The following is a 26,210-nucleotide window of genomic DNA, read 5'->3' as shown; positions in this document are numbered from 1 at the left end:
CCCCCGTCCCACTCTTATATATACACCATACCTAAAGCTCAAAATTACTAGACACAGATTGTACATTAGCACTCAAGCTCAAGAAGCACTCTTAAAGTTTATTTGGAGCTAGTTCTCTAACAAATGAAATATTTTATTATGCAAATAAAACAACAGATTCCATTTACTGATGCCCAGCTAAGCTGACTAGTTTTACCTCTGCTTCATTTTTTGCTATCTCAGTCCTAACAATTATTTGCTTTTCTTGTGCACTGTTGAAAAGCAAATGCATTAATTAGAACTCCCATATGTCTTAATTGACAATTATGTTACTCAGTTTTAATAATTAATACATCAGCACTTAGAATATTTACCAGCCAAAATTGCATTAGCACTAGAGTCATAGGTAAACACCATAATGAATTAAAATGTAACCCAATTCCAAAACCCAGCCCTGGAAATTTTTAATATTTAAAAGTAATTAGAAGGTTTCAGCTACACTAAAAGGTTGAGCAAAGCCATTGCAACATTAATAAAGGAACATGGGGTTTATGTCACTCTACGCAAGAATTGTCATTAAATAGTCACCTGGTAGCCATGGTGACCTGAAAAGTCAGCACCTCTTATTCACAGCATTGTACTCAGCAGTCCAGCCCTTTAAAAATAAAATTGTGTGTATGATTCCCACAGTGTACTAACTGATTTATAAATGTGTGTTGTATTTTATATGTATTTTGTTGATTTACTCTTAAACTATGTATTTTGGTCTATGTTGTAACTTGGTCTATGTTGTAACTTGGTCTATGTTGCAACTTTAGAGTCGTTTAGACAGACAACTGCAAATTATGTATAAATATTTTTTTGAAAAATTAAATCAGGCATATGCCGTTCAGTGTTGAGTGAATTCATATGAGAAAGAACCTTCATTGACCAAAATTAGACAGGGGCAAGGACGGCTTGTTGCCTTGCTAATCCAAAAGTGCCTTCTCACCAACATTACAATTACTGGTGGACAAGCCAATAGCAGTGAAGAGGAGAAACTGCAACTGCAGCCTACTTGCCCATTCACCACCTTCCTCTGGAAAGCAATAGGGAACTGGGCCCAATCTTCATGCTGGATGAGTGTCTGAAAGCAGCCACTTCTGTTTCTTGTCTCTGTTCTTGATGCTCACCTGAACAAGTGGGCAACTGAGCACATACTGATGGCACTGAGGAGAAGGAGGAGACTCCAGTCCCCTGTTGTGCTGGATCTTTGCAGCTACCTAAGGATCCCAATCCCTGATGCTGGCCTAGTTCCCAACTATCATAAATATTCTGCTGACTATCCTGTTTGGACCATTGTCAACATTCATTGCTACATACCCGAGATTTTGGACATTACACTGAATACCCAAAATTTTATGAATTTTGAAATTTACATAAGGATACTGACAGTCTCAGGTAAATATTGTAAATATCTGAATACAGCTTCTTATTTTTCAGAAATAGAAATCATCTGGGATTGTCAGCAAATTTTAGGCAGATATTCATGTTAATATGCATATAACACCTGTACACCCTAACCATATTTTAGGTTCTGAGATCAGATGCACCCACTCTTCCAAAAAGATTTAATAAAAATATTTTAGTACTAAATTCACACCACAAAGAGGTGCATGATTCATAGCAGAAATGTCACTTAGCATTTAAGATTATCTCCTTCTGACTTTTGAAGTAAAAGTCTGGGAAGGCATAAACAAACCTTCCATTATTGGTCCCAAACTGCAGTTGAAGCGTGGGTCAAAAAAAATTATTTAAACAGGTTTCTAAAGGCTTCTAAAGTTTATGATGGCTTGGATGAGTGTCAGAGCTTAAGAGATTATCACTGTGGGAGGAAATCTATATAAAAAAGAATTTTGTTTAGTGTCCTTGTAGCAACAAAGAGCCTGAGAACATAACTTAAGGCAACATCAAGAAAAGAAGGTACAGAACATGCAATATCAAACTTATAATCTGTCATTTTACCTGACATCTCAATAGAATCCAGTTCAAAGATTTTATTTCAATGCATGGAACTAAAGGCGCTCTTTGCTCCAACTTACTAAAGAGCAACGCTACTATGTAGCGCTAGACTTTCAAGTAGAATTGCTATCTGACTGGTTTTAACGGGTTCTTTAAAACAAGCAAACAAAAGCAGTTCTCAGACAGCTGAACCATAGAAGCCCTCAAGCGTTCTTCATGTTCAGGCTGCAGAACCAGAGGAATCCATGCAGGCAATCTGCTCATGCAGGGTTTTCAGTGACGCAGGACATTATTAACTGGGGTGCAGGGCATGGATATCTTTTAAATTCTGGCTTGCTCTTGACCAGAGGCAGAGCTAGATGCTCCGGCACCCGGAGCAGCGCACATGCTGTGTGCCTGAAGGCAGAGCAATGGGGACAGGGAAAGCGTCCAAGGAGGGCATGGCCGTGGTGAGCATCCCAGGGGGCGGAGCAAACCACCCATGGGGGGCTGCTTCCTGGGCGGGGGAGGGGAGGCGCGCCACTTTGCCAGCAGCTTTCCTCCATTCCCTCTTCCTTTTGACAGATCGGGAGAGGCTCCCCCCCCCAGGAAGCAACCAAGTAGCGGGGAGCAATGGCATGCCATGCGCCCACAACTCCCAATCCTCCTCTGAGCTGTCAAAACGAAGGGGGAAGGGGGGAAGGCCACCAGCAAGGCGGCACGGTTCCACCCCTTCCCCTGACAGCTCAGGGTAGGCTTGGGAGTCGTGGGCGGACAGCATGCTGAATGTCACCTCCCTCAGTGATGACACCCAGGCCAAACCGACCCCACCACAACCCCTTCCTCCACCTTTGCTCTTGACATCCACTGAATACAGCAACAAAACACCTGTAAGCCCAAATAGTTGGAATTGAAATAAATGTGAGGGTAGAACTGAACTGTAAGAGAAGGGAGTGGAGGAGAAGAAAAAAGGAACATATGAGCCTGAGTGGCACTGTCAATCTCTTAACCATGGAGACAGATTCATTTAAGAGCAAGTATCATATGACCCTCAGTATCCCTGTTTATTATAGTACTTGTCCGTCCTTTCTGCTGCCAGTCTTCTATCACAGCTTGCTGGCTTCTCCTGCCTGAGCACAGGAAATATGAACAGGTAGTTCATGTTCAAAATATTCTTCTGATATGAAATTAATACTTAATAATAACACAGAGCCTAGGGCTTCCCAATCAGAAGGTCAGCGGTTCGAATCCCTGCAACAGGGTGAGCTGCCGTTGCTCGGTCCCTGCTCCTGCCAACCTAGCAGTTTGAAAGCACATCAAAGCGCAAGTAGATAAATAGGTACCGCTCCAGCGGGAAGGTAAACGGCATTTCCGTGTGCTGCTCTGGTTCGCCAGAAGCGGCTTAGTCATGCTGGCCGCATGACCCAGAAGCTGTACGCCGGCTCCCTCGGCCAGTAAAGTGAGATGAGTGCCGCAACCCCAGAGTCGGCCACGACTGGACCTAATGGTCAGGGGTCCCTTTACCTTTACCTTAATATAATATCAATTTGGTGTGTATGGTGTATATGATGCAGAATTGCCACAAGGCTTGTGACACGAATCCTTTAAATAGTCTTGTAGTTCTTGAGCATGGGTGTCAGATGGGGTGGCACTTTCGCTCTCAAACAACACGTCCTTGCATTTCCTGTACATAGCACCTTTTCTCTCTATGTCTCAGCTCTTGGAGTAGGGCCTGGATGAATAGTTCACTATTCAGAGTGTGGCTTGATCTGTTCTAACGCTGCGTTTGATTCACTCCAGCTGCTGGACACACCATATGGATACAGGGAAACAGGTCTGCATAAACATTCTTAAGCATGTATTATATTTCAGCCTTGTGTGAGCTTCATGAACCTCCAGTCCTAGTTAAAATGTCTTTTTCCTTTCAACACAGGCTGAGGACCTGTCTAGAGAACTAGCTGCTTTGGGTCTCAAGAGTGGCACAACATGTGTTATGGCACCACATTACACTAATCCTAACCCAGTTTTGATGGCACGGCATAGAACAGGATCAGATCATTAGTGAATAAGATCAGGTTATTAATGAGGGGGAATGTCATAGGCATAGGGCAGTAATTTAGAAAAGATACATTATAAAATTATGTTGAGGCTTGGTTAAATAAAATAGCTTAAAGGAAGTATTTAAAGGGTTCATACAACAAGCCTTGTAGTAATTCTGCATCATATACACCAAACTGAAGTTATATTCTTAAGTATTAATTTCATATGAGAAGAATATTTTGCACATTATTTTAAATGTTAATGCTTTTCTAACTTAGACTGCTTTAATCTAACTACTTAAAGATCAAACTCAGCACTGCAGTCACAGTCTGTGTCAAAAGAAGAATTATACTGACATTCATCGCTTTTACATTTTCACTGGTATAATAAAACAACAACTAAAATTTGAGCGGTGCACAGTACTGTCAGAGAGGTGAATAAGTCACACAATTGACTTTTAAAATGCTCTTTTCAAAGGATGCCTTTGTTCTGAGACTTTGAAAAGACTTTGAGAAGTCGTTTTGTTCAAGAAGAAAATAACTGAACTGTCCAATTTAGAAAAAAATGGCCTCAAAAATTACTTTTTCAAGAGAGACTATGTTTCAAGAGGGACAGCTTCATATTTCAATATCTGAATACATTTAAAATGTTTTGACCAATTCTAAACTTATTTTTAAATCTGTCTTAGAAAAATCTTTACAATAGACTTCCTGCACATAAAAAACCAGGACTACCAGCAGAATACTAGTTAGCAAGTTGATGTGATTTTCCCCCACCTTTTTTGCTGTCTTTCCACACAATTGCTCGTGTCTTCTCAAAATTTCTGTTCATCCAAATAAGAAGAATTCTTTCAGATGAAGAATATATATTACTAGACAAAGGATCAGCACTTATACATGGAACATGTTCGGGGTTTTCTGAACCGCTCTCGGTATCATCTTCAACAATGGAGACACGGTGAAGAACCAAAATCTAAAATGGACAAACTATTTAAAACTTTCTTCTATATAACTGACAAACACAGATTTACTCAGAATAAGCCCTACTGCTCTAAGTGAGATATCTTACACAAACTCTTTACTAAGTATACTGCCTAGTGGTAAGATCCTGCTCTAACACAAAGGCAACTATCTTCTCCCTTTTACTTCTGCTCTATGCTTCAGAAGGGACTCTTGCCTCATGAAGCATATGTACCTTTAGTCTAATGTGCAGTTCAGAACATAATTATCTTTTGAATTTCACACTTCTCCAAATTTCGCGATGTAGTTCTGAGCTCAAATGTACCAAAATGCCAAAAGTGCAAACATCACATATTTTAGGATAAAATAGGTTTAGAAATATCAACAATGAGATTACTGAAAAATAGACTCACCTGCCCATACCTATCATAACACACCATAGCTGAGCAGATGAGAAACAAAAGCAGAAAGCTGTTCTAAACCATGGTTTGCTTGCTGTACACCTGAAAGTTCAAACTACTGCATGGATTCTTAACTTAGGGTTAGCACAAACCACAGTTTTGCATTATGTCTGAACCCTGCCTAAGACATATGCACAAGCTTGCTGATCTCACCTTGTATATTTGAAGCAACACATCTGTCCAAGCTCGCTTGCTCATGGCTTCAAATAGACAATCATCCAAAACATAAACATAACTGTCATTAGGATCAAACGACTCAACCTTCGGAGAAATATGAGAAACTTGTGATTTATACTTTGACTTCATTCTAAATTGGACAACAGCAAACACTAAACATTAGCTATTGCTTTCTAATATAATCACCATGTATAACAAGTAGAAATGCAGAAAATGCTGTGTTATTATACATGAGGATATGCATAGTAGTGCTGCAATTGAATTCACATCTACATGGGCTTCACTTCTAAATAAATATGCAAAGGTTTGTCTGTTAACAGGCTGCCATCTAGTAAGAAGCAAATCCCAACTTGCACCCCGATGAGCAACTTGGTGCAAAGCTGAACATTCCCTCCATTACATAATGTTATTATAAAGTAGAGAGCATAAATGTAAGTCACATTTATGTAAGTCACAAGCAAACTTTAAAAAATAGTAGCAAGTATAGCACATTTGGAATTAAACACAGCATTATATGGGGTATGTCAGTGGGGGGGGGAGTTCTTAATCTTTATGCTTAAAATTAAGCCCAAGATCAAGATTGAAGTGCATTGATACATTTACATTATATAAAATTACCTTCACCATAAGCTGTAAACAGGCCCATTTCTTATAATCTTCAAAGTCAAGGAGAAACTGAGGCAAAATGTGAGGAAGGCATGCTCCTTGACCTCTAACATCAATATAGAAACAAGAATAAAGGATAAATAATAAAGTCTTGGAAATTGAGGTTCCTTTCTCACACTCTTCACTGATGCACTGTATTCATGCCCCCTTTTCTGTGCCAATACATTTGAAATATATAGCTATGAAATTCTGCACAAAGGAGGCAGCAAGAAATCTGTCCTAAAAATCAGGTGTGCTACTCACTACAATAAAGGCAAAGGTAAAGGGACCCCTGACCATTAGGTCCAGTCGTGACTGACTCTGGGGTTGCGGCGTTCATCTCGCTTTATTGGCCGAGGGAGCCGGCGTACAGCTTCTGGGTCATGTGGCCAGCATGACTAAGCCGCTTCTGGCGAACCAGAGCAGCACACGGAAATGCCATTTACCTTCCCGCCGGAGCGGTTCCTATTTATCTACTTGCACTTTGACGTGCTTTCGAACTGCTAGGTGGGCAAGAGCTGGGACCGAGCAACGGGAGCTCACCCCGTCGCGGGGATTCGAACCACCGACCTTTTGATCAGCAACCCACAGCGCCACCCACATCCCTTACTCACTACAATAACCTTATGACAAATCTAGAAAATTGCAGTATTAATTTCAGTATATTTCACTAGATGTTTATAATGAAAAAGTATTCTCAGTCTGTATGCGTAGATTTCTTTGTTTAATAAGGCAGACACATTTTTCTCCTTTTAAAGGAATTGCTTAAGTGTCCTTTGTCTTACCCAGTCAGCAGTCACAGTCAGAATTAAACATCCTTATCAGCATTTCCAGCCAAGGTCATTTTGCAATCTAGTTCATAGTTACTGAAATTTGTATTTGAGTAAAACATGGGGTAATAAGTCAATTTTATTAACTATATTGGGCAATTTTTATATCAAAAGAACTTTAATGTGGCCACAGTGGCCTATTTTTGATGCTAGACATTCATATAAATCTTAGCACACTGCCTTCACTTCAGAAACTTCCACATTTGGCTTCGTTGGACCTGAAGAGCTCTTGAACATATGGTGCAATTCACAGGCTGTGAAGACCTGAATTTATTTTGAGTGCTCTGGTACCACTTTTTTAACTATGTATGTTGAGCTGCATCTGTGCCTTTCACCATTTGACCTGCTTTTGCCAGGTCGAATGAGGTTTCCCTTGTGGAAAGACTGGCATGAAGAAAGCGTTGAGCAGTTTAGCCTTATTTTATAACAACATTGCAGCCAGCCAACATTGCAGCCAGCCAGGAGGAGTGCATTCCACAACTAGAGTACTATAACTGAGATGGTCTTTTGATGGGTCCTAGACCTCTAGAGGGCACAAGAAGAAGGGGACGACAGAGGACGAGATGGTTAGACAGTGTTCTTGAAGCTACAAACATGAGTCTGACCAAACTGCGGGAGGCAGTGGAAGACAGGAGTGCCTGGCGTGCTCTGGTCCATGGCGTCATGAAGAGTCGGACACGACTAAACGACTAAACCACAACCACAACAACAACAACAGACCTCTTGCAGCTGGAAGTACAAGAAGGTCCTCCCCAGTAGATCTTAGGTCACATAGGGGAAGAGTGGAATGGGGAGAAGTGCTCACTCAGATAATAGTGTCTCAATCCATTTAAGGAGATACTCAGTCCTCAGATAACCAGGTACCTAGCTGCTTAGGGCTTATACATCAAAACCTTGAATTGTGCTCGCTAGTTAACTGCCAGCCAGCACAGATCTTTGAGGGCTGCTGTTCAATTGTCCCTGAAGACCAGACCTAGCAGAACTCTGGCAGCTACATTTTGCACTAGCTGCAACTTCTGAACACTTTTCAAAGGCAGCCTCACAGAGAGCACCTTGTAATAATCTAAAAAGGAACAGCTGTAGCTGGAAATAGGCACTTGGTGCTACTCAAGCCACCAGGGCTTCCAGCAGCTGTGAACCTGCCCCATCCAAAACAGGCTGCCTACCTAATTCCCAGATTCAGGAACCACAAATCCGCAGAACCTCAATCTTGCTAGGATTCAGCTTCAGTTAACTGGCCTCCATCCAGCACACTACTCCCTCCATACGCTGGTCAAGCATGGCTTAGGAATACTTTTCAACTAGACAAAACATAATGGCAAAATATCTTTAAAACACTCACCTGAGAAAAGTGATCATTGTAGAATGCTGCCAGTGAAGTTGCACCACTCGCTGTATGGGGTCGCATGGCAACGACTGGCTTGAACTAATTCCAGGCAGCAACTGCCCACTCAAATGGAGCAGCAGGTCATAAATTGTCTTTATATCTTTACCAAGGTTTTGTCTAAGCTTTTCATCTGATGGAGCCATTTGAATTTTACAGACATCACTGAGCAAAGAAATAAAAACAACTCTATTTCATTATTAAAAGCAAGCTAATATTAAAACACATTAATGTGATAACTCTCTGGTTAGAGATTTAATTATGAAATATGTACTTCACTGTAGTGATTCTGGTGCTCATCTAAAGACACCAGTGTACATATAGAGCTCTGGGCCCTAATCTATACACAAACACTATATAAAATGCATCTGTGTTGGACTGTTGGATTGTATTTCTGTCTTCTCTGATAAATTAAGGAATAAAAACCATATCAAAATCAGTTAGTTTATCTATGTGCTGTTAGATCATTAAAACTCTTTTGACAGGTAACTAGTAATAAATCTTTCAACAAGGAAGCCCTGCTTTACAAGAATTCTATTGCCTTCCATTGCTATTTTTATTCTAGATTTATTTGATCAGCATTATTATTATGTATCCCTCTTAAATTTATTTGTAAAAAATATATATATTCAAAAGAACAACTTGAACAGCCCTACTAGCAGTCCATGTTCAGGCAGGAAGGTAGAGCAGAGATGGAATGGCACAGTTGAAATCCGTGCCAAATCATACCATACCACTGGCATTCAGTTTTTGACACACATTTTCTTTCAGCCACCAGGCCCTATAAACTTCCCAAGATCTTAAAAAGAGAACTGCCAGCCAATTTTTTAAAAATTAAGGAATTAATGTTCGTATAGATAAAACACATATAGTATATATATGGTGCATGAATATTTTCTGTTCCTCCTCAGAATATAAGTAGTGACAGAATACCCAATGGAGCTAGACATAACCTGTGCACATGTATACGTACAAAATGTCCCAAATTTAACATTTACATTTAACCAAATTACTTTTTGTTTAGAAAATGCATCTGTTGGGCTGTAGTGAACCTCCACAAGTGAAGAAAATTAATATACAACTGTAAGCCTTTCTAGCTAATGGAAGACAAAGGCAAATAAGTAAAAAAACAAAAACACCAAGGTATAAAGCTATCAAGCTTTGGGTAGTGTTTTTAGGACCCTGGGAATAAGGTGACTCAAGGGGAGCATTTCAGTCAATAGGTGGTATTGAACTAAGTTTTAATCAGAGTAGACCCACTGAAATTAATGAACACAATTAAGTTAGCTGCATTAATGTCAGTGGATCTACTCTGAGTAACACTTAGTTCAATACCACCTGCTATAACTAGAGGAGAGCAAACATATTATATACACTCATTTTTTATTATTTTAAAGAGATATGGTGATCAGAAAGTTAGCCTGTAACCAAATCAAGGCACACATAAAGCTGTGTCCCCTTTCAGCTGTTCATGCCTCATTACACAGGTCTTCATTATTTTGCTTAAACTAGAGGTGTATATTTGTGGCTTTTCCTCCCCCAGTCTTCAACCTCCTACCAAGATCTCAGTAAAATTCCACTGCAGGTATTTTAGTAAAACAGTTCTTTTAATCAAACGAAAAAGATATTCACTGTTTAAAAGGTAGGAAGTGTGAGAAAATAATGAGCTAGTACCGTCTTAAAGAATGTGGAATGGAAATGGGATTTGGCCCTTTAGACCAACCAAAGAGAGTAAACCAATTCTGAACTGCTGAAATGACTTTCTCATAAAAAGCATACTCCTCTGTGCCTTCATCAGGAAAAACCAATAATTCAAATTTGCTTCTAGCACGTCTAGTTGGATAGGTAGATTCACTCTTCAGCCTTTCAAGAATCTTTTCCAATTCTGCAGAAAAATATCTGAATTTAGTTGTAATTATACCACTTCCTAGAACGCAAAGTAGTAGTAAGCACTTACTTTCTTATACATTTGATTTCTGCTGGAAATAAAACCAAGGACTTCGGGTGGGTTTGTACACTGTGGTGGCTGATTAGTAGCTACACTACTATGAAGAAATCATTAGCTATCAAAGCAGACCAAATCAACGTATAGCTGCAGGTTCAATCTCTGTATGGGACAGTTGCATATTCCTGCATTGCAGGGGATTGAATTATATGTTCCTCGGGGTCCTTTCCAACTCTACAATTCTATGATTTTCAAGCAAGTGCCAATAGCAGAACTGAATCCCTCCCTCAAAGAACTGTGGTTGGCCAACCCTGCTAAAATCATTCCCTCTGAATAGAAGCCAGATTGTCGATTTCAAAACTACTGCTGGATTAGACTAATGGTCCATCTAGTCCAGTATTTATTTATTGTTTAATGTATTTATATTTGGTCTTTTAGGGTGAACCCACACGACAACTAATAAACTAGCTGATATTCTTTTTCTCAGCAGCAGCATCTGTTGAAACATTCTAATATTGATTCCCAAGAATGTGATATTTGTTTTGATATCCTGTCCAGGAACATACATAAAATCCTGATTAGCATAGTTAAGTCAGTTTTATTTGTTGTATTAGTAGGGCCATAGCCACTGCATAGCACCTCTCCTAAACAAGGATACCTCTTAAACCTACAGGTATCTGTAAACCTATATAGCTATAGCTATAGCCATGCTGCAGGATTTGGAATCTAACGCAGAAGCTAGTAACTTCAGACAAACCCTGGAAATCTAAATTGTCATGAACAAACATTTCTAGCCCTCATGGTTGTAAAGAAAGCCTGTATATTATACCTGCAAGAGAATCTTCAGAGTTGGTGATTCTCTCAAAAGTACTAGAAGATATTTGCGAACATGATCCTGGAACATAGCATGGATGCTGCAAAGTTTCTCCGGTGCTGTAAATTATCTCATTACAATCTATAAATTTGATTAAAATGTAACATTACACGTTTTACAATACTTTCTGCAATTAATGAGTACAAAAGCAGTCATATTCCTCCTCCTCAAAATACTAGTTTGGGGTGGCAGCTATGCAGCAACAGGATTGGTAGGATTAACTGGTGTTGGCTGAGAGTGGAGCAGTGGGAATGAAGAAGGAAGTGGTGGTCCAGGAATCTGAGGAGAGCCCTTTCCAACGGTAGAGGTCGCTCATATTGCTGCTTCTCTTGATGCAAAATTTATCCAAATTGTAAAAAGTGAAGAGGTGACTTGCAAAGCAGTCAGCTCCCTTCACCCCACATCAATTTCTCAGCAGCATCAGGAAAGTCCCGACTGGAGGCAGGGAAGGAAGGGTGTAGGGGGGGGGGGAGCACATATAAACAGCTGGCTGGGGTATGTGTGTGGATGGATGGATGGAAAGGAAGGGGAAGAGAGAGAGAGAGAGAGAGAGAGAGAGAGAGATTGTGGAGAGTTACCTCACTTTGTATGTGGAGAACCAGCTTCCATTTACCACTACTGATTTGCATCTTCTGCAAATTTATTCATTCTTTATTTACTCATTGATCCTCCTCTCTCTCTCTTTCTCTCTCCTCCTGCTTATTATCTGTTTTTCTTCATTTGAATAACACTGGGCATTTTAAGTTTTCACTGCTACTCTTTCCCACCCACAGAAAGTATCAGCTTGTACAGGACATACAATTGAAATGCTGTTTGGTAGCCAAAGAAAATTAGAAGCCCTTTTTAAGGATAATCTCACTACAATGTGTTAACTATGATAAGCATTTGAGCTATCCTTTAAAGTTTCTAAGTAGAGAAAAACCTTCTCTGCTCACCACTTCTCAGGGTAATTTGTTGGTTGGTAAGGTGGCATGCCAGGTACGGATACACAGTAAGGAGGCAATTCTCTGCTGTTGCAGACACCTGAAGCGGAAATCTAGAAATACAACAGGAGGTATTTTCAATTAACACATTCAGTTTCTTTGGTACCAGGGCCCCAAACTGAAGACTGCACACATTGTAATGCAAGCATGAGAAACCCGTGACCCTTCAGTAGTTGTTAGACTACAGCTCCCATCATCCCTGACCAAGGGCCACCCCGGCTGGGGGTGATGGGTGCTGGAGTCCAACAATATATTGATGGCCTTTTTCAACGAATACATTCATATGTCTGCACATAAACACTTTCATTCATTTTAGTAGAAGGGAAAGGAATAAACACACCAGGCAAAAGACAAACACAGCAAAGCAAATTCTGCCTAAAATGGGAAGCCTGTCATAATACCTCCAGAGGAAATGTATGTATGTAGCTTGAGGAAAGCTGAGCTATGGAACTCCTTGCCACAAGGAAAATCCTTGTACAAACAATTTAGAAATTTTGTAGGACAGATTAGATATTAGTAAAAAAAAATGATGTAATTGCTAGCTGATTATGCCAAGCTCTGCCTCAATCTTGTGACTAGTGGCTTTCAGTAATTTTCAGCCCTGAGGATAGAAAGCACGTTTAATGTGCTTAAAGACAGACAAGTCCCCAAACGACAGCATCACCTGCTTGTTAAGCTTTTCAGGAATTTATGCATTCATAATCAGGCTTGTTATTTTGCTACACCTTTAAGACCATGGGTTGGGAAAACATCTCTAGAGAGCATTTATGGCATAATTGCTGGTTGTTTTAGTCTTCTGGTCCCTGACATTATTTCATGGGATGGGTTTTTAATGTTTTCTAGAAATGTTTATCCATTTTGTTAGGCATCTGGGGAAGCTAAAATTCTGTGGGGTAGAAATATAAATTTTATAGTGTAACTGTGCATCATGAATATACAAAAGCTTATTTTAAAACAATACTAATTGAGCAACACTCCAAAAACAGGGCATAACTATTAACTCATTCCTGGTCTTCAGGTTTCACTTTATTTACCCAGGCTTTTGTTAATTTATTTATTATATTTATATCCCACCTCTTCTCCAAGGAGTTCAAGGTGGCATGCACACTTCTTTTCCCTCTAAATGTTATCCTCACAACAACCCTGCCAGGTAGGTTAGTCTGAGAGACTGTGACAGGCCCAAGGTCACCCAGTGAGCTTCTTGGCTGAGTGGAGATTCGATCCCTGATCTCCCACGTCCTAGTTGAACACTCTCACCACTTGATGTCGGAATGCTTAATGTTCAGCAACAATATCTGAATCAGTGTTTACTGAATTATTATTACTTCTTTTTAGCATGCTTTTATTGTTTGTGTTATAATGTTAATGTGTGTGTTGCACATAGCCTTGACCTCCTTTGAAGGAAGCACAATTTATAAATATATTAATATAAATAAATAAAACTGGGAAACGCCCAAGAAATTACAATGGTGAGAAGGAGTAGCAATCAGCTACATGCTTGCGCACCTCCCTCTATTGCTGTTTCTTCTCTAACTCCACTACCAGCCCACAGACCCAGCTTCCAGGGCTATTCTTCTAGAAAAAGAGGTGCCAGAACTCACCATAAACACCTTCCTTTTTCTCTTAGAATGGCAATGGCAGCCACCTGAGAGCTGCCGGAACTCACCTGAGAGGTTCTGGACCCCACCTCAGAACTGAGTTCTGGCGAGTTCCCCCTGGAAAAAAAAGCCCTGCCACTTCTGTCTTTCATGGCAAGGAGAAGGAGAAAGTGTAGCTGGAGGCTCCAAAAGACCAAGATAGAAAGCAGTCGATATAAAGAGTTTTTGTGCTGAGCATGCCCCATTCCTTGCAACTCTCTTCTTGTTTTTTATCTCCCCTCTCCCCTCTCCCCCTAGTCCTGGCACCTGGTGTAACTCTCCTGAACCTATTTCTATACCAGAATGAACTTGAGCTATGCTGCCACACCTCCTATTAAAAAGACTACACAGTGTCCTTTTCCTCTTCAGTCCCACTTCTGCAGTTGAGTGGGAAAGAGGAAACCACTAGTGAAAAGGTGGGGAGCTATCCCCTCTTCACTCAGGTGGATGGATTATTTGGCCACTTCATTGGCTCAACGAAGTTAGGTTTTTTTTCCTGCAGGCCACCAAAATCCTGGAACCAGCACTGGGTTACTCGTTCTTTGGATTTCTCTCTATGTAGTAAAGAAACCATTTCAAACAGTAGCATTTCAAATGAGATTTGCCCTCAAGACATAATCTGACTACATCCTTCTCCATTTTTTATACACTTCCCCTCAGCTAAGTAACATCTTTTAAGAATTTTCCCAAGTTATCTCTACACATAGAAGTACCTAAATGTGACTACCTGTTCTTTTCTCCATCAACAAAGAAGACATTCTTCAAAAAGGAAATTGGCTTTGAAGAACAGAAACTGACATGGCAGGTAAATCCAATATTGTTTCCTTCTGATGTTACTTGAATTACATTGCCATTTGGAAAATCCACTGTTAAAGGATTAACCTGATGAACATCCTCTCCAGAGTCCAATTCTGAAATTTCAACTTGCAAGACTGTCGAACTAATAAAAAAAGAAGCAGCAAGATATGTAGTCCCAAAGGATCAACGTAACAAAGTTGAAGAATATATTTTCACAGTTGTTTTCAGAGAAGTACGTTAAGGAAAAAAATACATTTTATAATTAGCTGTCAGATGAGAATCCTTTGAGTAAAGTAACAGCTAATTTGTATTAAACAAGCACTTCTTACTTGGGAGTTCATAAACAAAAGGTGAAGGACTTCAGGTTATATTAAATCTTATTCATAATTTTCAAAGTTTATACTGTTACATTATCCAGCTTCTTGAAGAGTAAAATTTAGAGTAACACCAAGCTGATTTTGCATATTGCTTTGTTGAGTCCGTTTGCAAAGCCACTTCAGCTAGGAACACCATTTAGTGTTTGTACAAAGAACAATTTTCAGCAAAGTCAAGGGCTTGAACACTCAGTAGAACTTCCTTCTTCAAGTGGAAAGGCACAACCCCAAGCTATATCACAGCGATGTCCAACAGGTTGATCACAATCAACAGGTCGATCCCTGAATCATCGTGGTCAATCGCGGGCTCCCTTTAAATTGTCGGCTGCACTTAGAATTGTGGTGGAAGTTTCCGCCCCCGCCGCCCTCGTTCTGTCCATGAAATGGGCGATCATTTGTGATACTAAGCTTATCTTTATTACTTTGCCTGGTTGTTATTGTCATGGGCTTTTTAAAGTGTTTTATGACCACTCCCTTACTTCAAAAAAGCTCAACAACTTTCTGTTCTGCCTGCAGTATATCACAAGCTGATACCCTGTTCAAGTTCTAAAAGAGGTTTATCATGTGATGTGATGAGTTATTTAACAAACAAACATCCAAAGCCCTCCAGGGCATGCATGAATAGTTCCTTAGATCCAATTCATTCTAAATAATAAAGGAATGCGTAGATCAAAAACCTATAAAATCATCAACTTATATATTTTGGTGAACACAATCCTACAATTAGCACAATCCTACAAGGCTAGTTGAACCTCCACAGCACCAAAAAAAAAAACCAACCCAAAATTTTGGCAGCTGGAGCTTAAGTAACATCATAGGCTAGGTAGTAAATGGTACATAACTGAATTGCAAACAGGTCTCAGATGTTCCTTACTAAATCAAATTCTAGATATGGTGCTGTGTGCAAGCAGAGCTGTCCTGGCAGCCCTATGGATGCTACAGAAAGAGCCTTCAGTGGACCAACTTCCCTTTCTACTCAACTCAATGAATTTCCAGGGGGAAAAGCCTGTAGCACGTTGAAACAGTCCAGCATAGGCTTAGATGAGATGATGTCTGGTCCTGAACCAGCACACAACGGGAGCTGATCCTCCATCAAACCAGGATCTTATATGTTGACATCCTTAAGTCCAACTTGTTTGCTACAGTGGTTCGAATTATCGTTTTATACATGAGCAACTACTCTGCAGTCTTGTGCTTCATTACAGCAGTGGTGGGGAACCTCCAGCCCACAGGCCTAGTTAAGCACATGGGGCCTCAAAGGTTGGCCCACCTTTTGGGTGCATACTTACTGTATCTTCTCCATGTTTGGCATCATAAGCCATCAGGCACTGGAAAGTTGAAAAACAATTCAAACCACAGTTCAAAAAAAAACAAAAAAAGACTCAAGAAAGCACTCTCTGTAGGCATGGCTTGAATTGGCACTTTTTCAATTAGGTACCTTTTTTTCTGATGTCATGCAAAGTGAAAAGGCGGCACCAAATTCAAAAAGCTCTGCTTCAAGCTATGGCTACAACAATTTGCAATTGTGACTTGGAATTTCTGTCACCTGGTGTCATCATATTACCTGCCCACCTGTCCAAGTGGCCTGCAGAGGATTTTCACTTCTGCATCTGGCCATCTGCTCTGATCCAATGCCATACCCCGTCTCACAACAAATTACTGACACATAATAAGGCATAATTAATTAACCCAAGATCCCTAATACATATTATTGTAAGAATTAGGAAAAGCGATGTAGGTAAGCCTGTCTCACAGATAAACTATCCTGCAACTTCACAATTTGTTGCAACTGTTTTTCCCCTATTCATTTATCAGCAGCACAAGACATTATTTTGAAAAAAGAAGGTATAAATTAATCTCTTTAAAAAAAAAAAAATGCCGCTTCCTCTCACATGTATAACTCACCCTTTAAATTAATGAGAGTTTTACAGAAGAACTCCAATAGGGGGAAGCAGTTTATACTTGATTGCAACTTAAACTGTAATTTAGGTAAATTGTAATTTACCTTAAATAATCCTGAGGAATTATACAGACATCTACCCCTGTTTCCACATTGAGAGGAACTGGAGTCAGTATCACGAGCTGAGGCTCAAAGTTGATCTTGGATGATGTCATGGACCCAGATAAAGTGACTATTCGGTAAACAGACACATCTTCATTCAGAAGAACTGGCACTTGAGCTGTATAGGCCCCAGCCCAATCTGGGGGGGGGGGGGAATGTAATGGTTATTCATATTAACATAAATTAAGTGTGCTTTTCAAGCAGCAGATTAGACTAGATTCTTGCTAAGCATGCTAAGCTGTAGAAATCTGTAGCATTTCTTTTGGATTCAACTTTATATACTACATTTTCTATGTAATGGAAAACAGGGGTCCAAGAAGGATTCAGTAAGGATATAGCATTAAAGCAATGAAAATTAACCATAAAATCACATTTTAAATGCTTGCTGAAATTTTTAAAAAGCAGTCACCAAACACATGAGGGTCATCAAGGAGGGGCGTGCCTGATCTCAGCTAAGAGGTCCAAAGAACTGGACCTAGAATGCTGAACACACAGCATGTGGTAGATATGAATAATGCATGGGAGTCATGGGAACCAGTAACAGGGCCTCCCTCAAAGATCTCAGTGATCGGACAGGGGTATCATGTACCTAAGTTGTTATGTGTTAATAACATTGATTGATTATTGGAGGCCAGTGCAAGTTTTTAAGCAGTGGAGGTATGTGCTGGAGGTAACTACTGTATATTTTGCTCTATAAGACTCACTTTTTCCCTCCTAAAAAGTAAGGGGGAGATGTGTGTGTGTGTGTTATGGAGTGAATGCTGGCTGCGCAGCTATCACAGAAGCCAGAACAGCAAGTGGGATTGCTGCTTTCACTGTGCAGCGATCCCTCTTGCTGTTCTGGCTTCTGAGATTCAGAATATTTTTTTTCTTGTTTTCCTCCTCCAAAAATTAGGTGTGTCTTGTGGACTGGTGCATCTTATAGAGCGAAGAATATGTTAACTAGTCTGGCAGCAGCATTTTATACCAGCTGGAGGTTTTCGTAAAGGGGCCCAGCTTTTATGAAGGGCAATGACTCACTTCAAAGATCTTTACCATTTACTTCATTCTTGCCAAGTTTAAAAGATAACATACTCTGTTTGACAACTTTTGATACAACATCAGTAGTGAGCAAGTTCACAATTAATATCTCCATAGGTTCCTCACTGATACTGCAGCACATCCCTTAATGGCAAGTATCACTTATATTTGACACAGGCTTGTACTACTCTTCATCTAGTCAAGCAAAAACTGCTGCCCAGCAGCTAGGTATGAGAGCCTTAGAGACGGTATCTTTTTCACCTTTAATTGACATATTACTATCATCAAAATGTATGAATAAGTAGGCAGGACAGGGAAATGTGGAGTAATTATTTTTGCGGACTTACTGAATGGCTGATTTAGCAGTTAACTTGCTTGTACCAATCTTGATAAAACTACAGCTCCCTGCACCTACACCTACACCTCTTTTTTCAAATACACACTTTGTGAGGTGCCTATCACTAGCCCTTTTCATTACTGAACTTTCCAACATAAAACAACAGAAAATGTTCTAAGTAAGCAAGGAAAGTGCTAAGACCCTATTTCTCTTTGTAGTGTCTCTATCAAACATTCTATAGATGCACAGCAAGCAAAGTTTTCGACAGGCTGGCTTTGAAAAGAGAGAGGTGAGTTCACAGCTGTACTAGTAGGAAGCTGAATTTAACTTTATCCATGACACAGGCCTAGTCTCGGGAGACTTGTAAGCCCTTGACTATGTCAAACATGTTATACAATAAAGCAGCAATGTCTGAGGCTGCAGCAAAGCAACCTTGACTGCCTTCTTAGTATTTCCCAGACCGAAATCCAGTTCCTGCATGGTGGAATGTGGAGCTCAACAACTATCAGCTGATTCATTCTGGCTTGCATATTTGTTTCAAGATAGAAACTGATGTTTCCCAAACACCTACAAACACATTGCAAGTACACTTTTCATAAGACAACAAATAGGAGCAATTAGAATTCTTCTGAGCATCAGCAAATTAAATTTTGTTCATAATCAAGTCAACCTCCCTAGCTTATGGTTGTTTATGCATACAGAATTTACAACTTGTGTTCTTCTGGTACCAATCAACTACTTTGCAAACATTCAGTGAAAATTGTGTTTGCTTTAAAACAGAATAGGAAATATAAATGGTGGTGCTGCTTTTCAGAGTCTTCAAAACCCTTTCAAAGGAGGCTTAAACATACAGCATTAATTTTAAACACAGAAAGAGAGAGCAAACTGAATCAGGTTTAGGGGGGATACTTACATGGACAGAAGCATATGGTAACAACTGTAGATTGGCCTGGATAGAGAACTCCAGTATACAAACTAAATTTGAAGATGCCTGAATCTACTGCTTTGCCAGCAGCATCAAGATCAAATCTCCAAGTAATCTGTTTCTTTGAGACATTTTTCAGGTGTAGCTTCTGTAGAAAGATGTGGAGGAATAGAGCTGGATCATTACTTTCGTTACTGTAGCAAGATATACTTATCTGTTTTTAATTACCATTCAGGAGACTGGAGTCCACAAAGTCATGTACCACCACTCAGATTTCAAGCTTATGTTCCCAAAACCTCACTAGCAGTCCAAATGATAGCATAGTCATGCAGTCGTCCTCCTGATACCAGTGTTGCTATAGCAGTTGCTATTCCTGCTGGCAGACCTGCACATTCAACTTTGCTGCCAATCTGTGCCACCCTAGACCTGTTCAGGAAAGCTGCAGTAAAATCAGTGTTGGGAGGGCAGCCCCACAGCTCCACACCCCACCATGCTACAGGAAAACTTCAGGAGCAATACTTAAATATATCACGCAAAAATAGTGACATCAGGATGTCATCCAGGTATGGATGGAAACAAAACCCTTGAGTCTGGAAATATGTTATTAGGGCAACAGACAAGTCCATGAAAACTCCTGGAGCTGTGGCGAGTCGTAAGCAAAGTATTTGATATTAGAAGTGGAACTAGTGGTAACAAACTGGAAAAACCATATGTGGCCATCCTTCCTTGAATGTGGAGGTAGGCCCTAGAAATGTCATCCATTTGGTTGATGCCTGCTTTGATAGACTTAAGTCTTGTGGAATGGCAAAATGAGTAAGGATATCAATGTGATCACTCCACAATGCCCTCTCTGCTCTGGTGAAGCTCAGAATGTTCCTTGGTACTCTGGGCTATGAAACAGGCTGAACAATGGTTGGTGCACAGGTAGATCCAGTCTCATAGTGAAAATAACCAAACAGAGATTGGAGCACATAATGGTAGTTGCCATGTAGTATGGATAAGAGCTAATAAACTATAACAATTCACGTAAGACAGAGGTACTGTGGATAGACAGCTCTTCAGTCCAGGAACTTGGAAGATAGCCTGTTTTGGATGGGGTAAAAGTCCCCCCCCCAATACAGTAGGTGCATAGCTTGGATGCACTCCTTGACCTTGGTTGTCATTGCAGATCCAGGTGACGTTGGTGGCAAGGAGTGCCTATTTCCAAGTACAACTGGCTGACCAGTGCAGCTGTTATTGAATCAGGATAGCCTGACATCAGTAACCCATGCTCTGGTGACCTCACTTTTGGATTATTGTATAATTACAATGACTCCTACACAGGGCTGTCTTGAAAAACGGTTTGGAAGGTGCAGTTAGTATAGAATATGGGCTTATTCACACTTCCGTTTGTCCCATGGGTCCACCAGGTATTTCCTTTGTCCTGCCTCTTTCCCTGAGAAACCTCACTGATTACTGCTGAATCAGAACCAAGGTCAATTCAGTTTTCTGTGTGTTGGTGTTTGCTCTGATTCAGCAGTAAGCAGCAGGCTTTCCTGGGGAAAGTGGTGGAACAAAAGAAAAACTGTGTCTAGAAATCACAGAACAAGCAAAAGTGTGGATGAGCCCAATGGCTATCAGGTTATTTAACTGGAGGAGAAACATGGGGTCATGTAACAGCAGTCCTAAAAGCTCTGCACTAGCTTGTCTGTGTGCTACCAGGCTCAATTCCATGTGTTAGTGGCGTTTTACAAAGCCCTGAATGGCCCAGAGTCCAAATAATCTGCAGAAGCACCTCCTCCAATACCAGCCAACTTGATCCTTAAAATCATCAGGAAAGGGATTGTCTGCTTGCTGTCCCCACTAGAATTTCGAGTGAGAAGATGTGTAGAAAGACCTCTATGGTAGCATCAACTCTGGAATGATCTCCACTTAGAGATGCATCTGTTTCCCTCATGGTTGAGTTTCAGACCCAAACTGAAAATATTTTTATTTACCAAGGCTTTTGTCGTTTAACAAACAGAAAGCACATTTCTCATGAACAATAAATGTACCTCCGTTTAATGATTCACTACGGAACAAGAGTAAAGCAGAACTGGAAGATCCACTCATCGCTGTAACATACCTACCTTTATGTTACTGCTGTCACTTATAACACCCAACTTCAAACTTCTCCTACAATACTGAAATATGATTTCTAAAGGAGAAACTTGCAGTGGTGGCTGTAATACTGTAGAAAGAAAAAAATACACATAGTTATTTTTAAGCTCTGGACAAATGCTTCTGCAAGTATAATTTGTTTAAAACCTATAATCACTTAGACATTCCTGGCACTAACTTACTTTCACTGTTTGATTGAGACGTTGGCTCAAATGTCACAAATCTGACCCTCCACAAGAATATGCCACAGGTTCTCACAGTCCGGACTCTCTTCTTCACTTCCTCCTCCCAACTCAAACATAGTTTGCCCATTTAAAGAAGGACAAAACAAAGAGTACTGTGGCAACTTTGCTACAGTATTGTTGAGTAGTTTGAAGGCTAATACCATTATTCCAGTATAAATTATAATAGAGCACAGTCCGTTTCCACAAGTGTAATCCTGCAGCATGCCATGATGGAGAGGAGGAGGGGCACTTCAAGAATGGCATGGTTCAGTCACATCAGTTGGGCCAATCTAGTGCTCCTGTTGGCATGTTTGTGCCATGCCAACTTCACCGTCATGCTCCTCCCACTCTCTGGTATGCTACCATCTGCTGCTGGCCGTATGCAGGGGTGGTGTGCCCTGTTCACCACCTGATGTAAAACAAGAACGTGCTGCCACACCGCTCCACTGCCACAGCCTCCCTTCCCTGGGTTGCAAGGCTTCTGGTGAGATCTTGCAAGGACTTTTGCACTCCGTGAGATCTTGCAAGACTTCAGCAAGATCTCATCAGAAACCGGTGCTGCTGCTGGTGCCACTTCTCTGCCAATGGCAGCAGAGCAGGCAGAATGCCCACAGTGGCCTTCTATTGCCCAAGACAGCTGCCTCACCCTGCCTCACAGGTGGGCTGGCTCTGGCTATATGAGAGTGAAGTCAAAGAGAAACGACACGCTGAAAGAACAAACAGTGACAATTAAGGGAAAGCAAAGTACAGTAATGACAGTGACAAATTAACAAAGTAATGTTGCTGTTAACACAAACATCCTGCCATTAGTTAGCTAATTGAAACATGTAATTTAATAAAAAATGTATAATCTCAATCCAAAGTGGCAAAATTGGATTGCTTGCTGAGTTCTAATTCCTTTTTTCAAGGATGGCCATTTTTATGGTCAGTTGCAGGGTGTTGGTAGGTTGAAGTGTTCCCCCCTCCAAGTTTCTGGGTACTGTCAGTTCTGAATCAGATTGTGTTAATTTATTGTTTCGCCTAGAGATTGACCTGTTTGTCCTACATAGAATGCAAATGGGCATTTCTGACAGATTATGATCCCTCTCATACTAGAAGATGAGCAACTAAACTTTAATTAGTCACTGCCATTTTTTTATGATCTGTTCTTTTTGAATATCATTTCACTGTGCCCTCACTCTCCTACATACTGTCCCACCAAAACTTGTCAGTTTTGGACTATACAATGGATCTGATGAAGTTGAGAGTGGTCTACAAAAGCTTATGTCGTAATAAATTTGCAAGCCACAAGACATCTGAATCTTCATAATTTGAAGAATTTGCAAACAGTGACTTGGAAGCAGGCTTAATTGTAGTTTGCTGATCTAGATGTCAAAGCAAACTATGGTCAGAGAAAATCATTAAGTATTGGAGGAAATCTGGGCAGGAGAAAGAAGAAAAGAGTAGGATTATGTGAGTCTACGGCATGATTCCAGCCTTGAAACTATGGTATGCAGGACTAGGTTACAAGGTCTGAACTGAACCTACGTATAACGAGCATTAAAAATTTAAATTTGCATCAAAAATAACAAGAAAAAAATAACATTAAAGCACACAATAATTAATAAAAGGGATGTCTTTTCGTATGCCTATCACGACGAAGTCAGTATCTCCTTCTTTTCAAATGAATTTAAAGCAAACAATACAGTATTCTTCAAAGACAATGGGAAGTGCTTTAGAGTTGCTGCTAATTAAGTCAAACTGAATTGAAGTAGCATTTAAATCCATCTATTTTAATCATAGTCAAAAAGTAATTTTCACTAATGATGGAGAGTTCAAGTCATACTATTTTCTCTGAAACCACTGAATGTCATAAACCCATTATTAGCCACTCTATTTTTGTAATGGCACTTACATTTTACATAAAAGTGTATTGATTATGCTTGCTGCTCAAATTTAAGTATAGATAAAGAAATAATAGAAACAGAAAGAAATAATAGCATTACTTTTTATTTCATAGAGTAATTGCTACATTGAAATAAAGAAATAAAAGTACTATATACAGCCTAGAATTTGATAAAATACTTTTAAGGCTGTGGTGCTATGCACACTTTGAAATGACTTTCTTCTGAGTTAGTGTACCACATCTGCATTGTAATCGTTATTAAAGCTAGCTATTACAATGAAAAAGGAAAGCTCGGTGGAAGAGGGGACCAACTGCTACAAGAGCCTATCAGGAATGTCTTATAACTGATTCACCTTTACATCATATTACGGTATCTTGCATCCAATTCCTAAAAATCTGCAACACTTACAGCATTGTATTTGGTGGCATTATACAGTCGTACCTTGGTTCTCAAACACCAAAAACCTGGAAGTAAGTGTTCTGGTTTTCGAACGTTTTTCGGAAGCCGAACATCCGATGTGGCTGTCAGCTATTGTTTCCGGGGCACCTGCACCAATCAGAAGCTGCACCTTGGTTTTTGAACATTTCAGAAGTCAAATGGACTTCTGGAACAGATTAAGTTTGGCTCTTTTGTTTTTGCTATTTATTTTGCGTTTTTGTTTTTGAGGTTTTTTTGGTTAATTTGTTTTTGTGACTCTGTGAAACCCAGTTCAGCTACTGATTGATTGTGTGACTGCGGAAATGGATAGAAGTCCCCCATCCAAACAATGTCTATCATCAGTGCAGGTAAGGAAAAAATAATAATTTTTATTTTTATCATCTATAATACTGTCTTATTTATTTTATAGTACAGTATATTGATTATTGCTTTCATTTGATGGATCAATGGTCTTGTTACTAAAATACATGTTAAATTGCTGTTTTAGGGGTTGTTTTTAAAAGTCTGGAGTGGATTAGTCCTTTTTGCATTACTTTCTATGGGAAAGCGTGCCTTGGTTTTGGAACGCTTTGGTTTTGGAATGAAATTCAGGAACGGATTAAGTTTGAGAACCAAGGTACCACTGCACTGGCATAGCACATTGTGCTATAAAGCTTATACCTGACTAAAGAGCTTCAGGGATTTTTCTGATTGGTCCAAACAACTACAGCACAATCCTATGCACACATGCTCAGGAATAAGCTCCATTACTTTCATTTGGGCTTACTCCCTGGTAGGGATGCAGAACACAGAGAAGTGGGGTCAATCAGTGCTTGATCACTGAATGTAACACACACTGTGTAACGCTTGTGTAACTTTTGGTAGCCAGTTACATGTAAAACTGCCAGTCTGGGTGCAGCCTTGGAGGGAAATGCTTCTTGATAACATGTCTCCTTCCCTATACCCAGTGTTGCACTCAAAACTAAAGAGAGCCAAAGTGAAATGTAAGTTACTTAGTCACTTTTTTCCACACTGACCAATTTCCTGTGGTTAATAAAAGTTGATACTGTTTGAAACAAGAAAAACTGCTGGGAGAGGCTGCAGAGTTAGCAAGTATAGAATGATGCGTACATAAGGGGGGAAATCAAGATGCAAAGTTTATTATATTTTAAATGCATCTAAGATTACTAGCATCATTTCCTTGCCACTGAAAATTACATCAGTCCCTATTTTTATGTGCATGAGAATTGCTTGTTGAATGTTTGAGTGGACTGAGTGATGTGGTCGGTGCAAGGAGAGCGGACCTGTTGAGTGTATGGATGTATGTTTATATTAGTTTTGTGTAATGTGTATGTAAATTATTTTGGTAATTGTATGATTATATGTAAGAGCTTTTTGCATTATTTATGAGATTTTTCTAGATATATACTGTAATTATGTTGCATTTTGATTTTTTGTATAGAGTTTGCTTCCATGGTTTTTGTTTATTTTACTTATGTACATTTATTTATGCACTCAGATATATTGCTGTTTAATTATGTTACTTAAAATGTGTAACATTATTGTCATCATCAGGACAATGTTGACAGGACAGACACCCAAGTTATCACTTGACTGCAATAACTGCTATGTCAAGGCACAGATCTAGCCCCTCTGTTCTGTCAGCTGGTTTCCCCACTTCTATCAAGAAAAAGCTCAAGGGTGCAGGTGGGAGGCAAGAGAGCTATATTGCACACATATTTATGTTGTTTCTAAGGTTTACCTACCAGTTCCCTGAACTTTGCACACTTTAGTAGGTATAGTCAACAACTGAGGCCGTGGGACAATGATATGCTTTGCTGAACCAGAAAGACTTGTTTTTTTGGTGTTCAGTGAAGGTTCATCCTCATCAGCGTTAATGTTTATTGGAAGACTGAAGTCATATGCTGCCACCTAGAGGGGAAAAGTCATCACTTTCTCACTGATAACAAAAAGGAATACAGAACACACACACATACTGTGTGTGGGAATGCCTGAATTGAACAATGATTTTGCCTATGGACTGGAGCACTTGACATACCCAAAACACATTTAATAAAAGCTACTTCAAGCCTTTACCATGAGATATTTTACACTCTTCACTGAACAGCGCTAA

General features: G+C 39.9%; 1 protein-coding gene across 2 annotated transcripts in view; it reads right to left on the bottom strand.

Moving 5' to 3' along the window:
* The window catches only part of CFAP47 (cilia and flagella associated protein 47), a 193,289-nt gene that overhangs the window by 124,942 nt on the left and 42,137 nt on the right, over positions 1–26,210 (bottom strand). For both annotated transcript variants that reach the window (XM_081858847.1, XM_081858846.1), the window contains exons 22-33: positions 25,843–26,008; positions 21,519–21,619; positions 19,399–19,558; positions 17,072–17,267; positions 14,622–14,834; positions 12,210–12,310; positions 11,230–11,355; positions 10,130–10,340; positions 8,414–8,620; positions 6,215–6,308; positions 5,573–5,680; positions 4,776–4,971 (exon numbers count right to left, since the gene is read on the bottom strand). In XM_081858847.1, the coding sequence (XP_081714973.1) occupies positions 4,776–4,971; positions 5,573–5,680; positions 6,215–6,308; positions 8,414–8,620; positions 10,130–10,340; positions 11,230–11,355; positions 12,210–12,310; positions 14,622–14,834; positions 17,072–17,267; positions 19,399–19,558; positions 21,519–21,619; positions 25,843–26,008 (1,879 nt within the window). The remainder of the gene's footprint in view (positions 1–4,775; positions 4,972–5,572; positions 5,681–6,214; positions 6,309–8,413; positions 8,621–10,129; positions 10,341–11,229; positions 11,356–12,209; positions 12,311–14,621; positions 14,835–17,071; positions 17,268–19,398; positions 19,559–21,518; positions 21,620–25,842; positions 26,009–26,210) is intronic.

The sequence above is a fragment of the Podarcis erhardii genome, assembly GCF_964252035.2.
Source record: "Podarcis erhardii genome assembly, chromosome: 4".
In the NCBI taxonomy this organism is placed as follows: domain Eukaryota; kingdom Metazoa; phylum Chordata; class Lepidosauria; order Squamata; family Lacertidae; genus Podarcis; species Podarcis erhardii.
The sequence above is the reverse complement of the archived record's forward strand: the minus strand, read 5'-3'. Positions and strand labels throughout refer to the sequence as shown.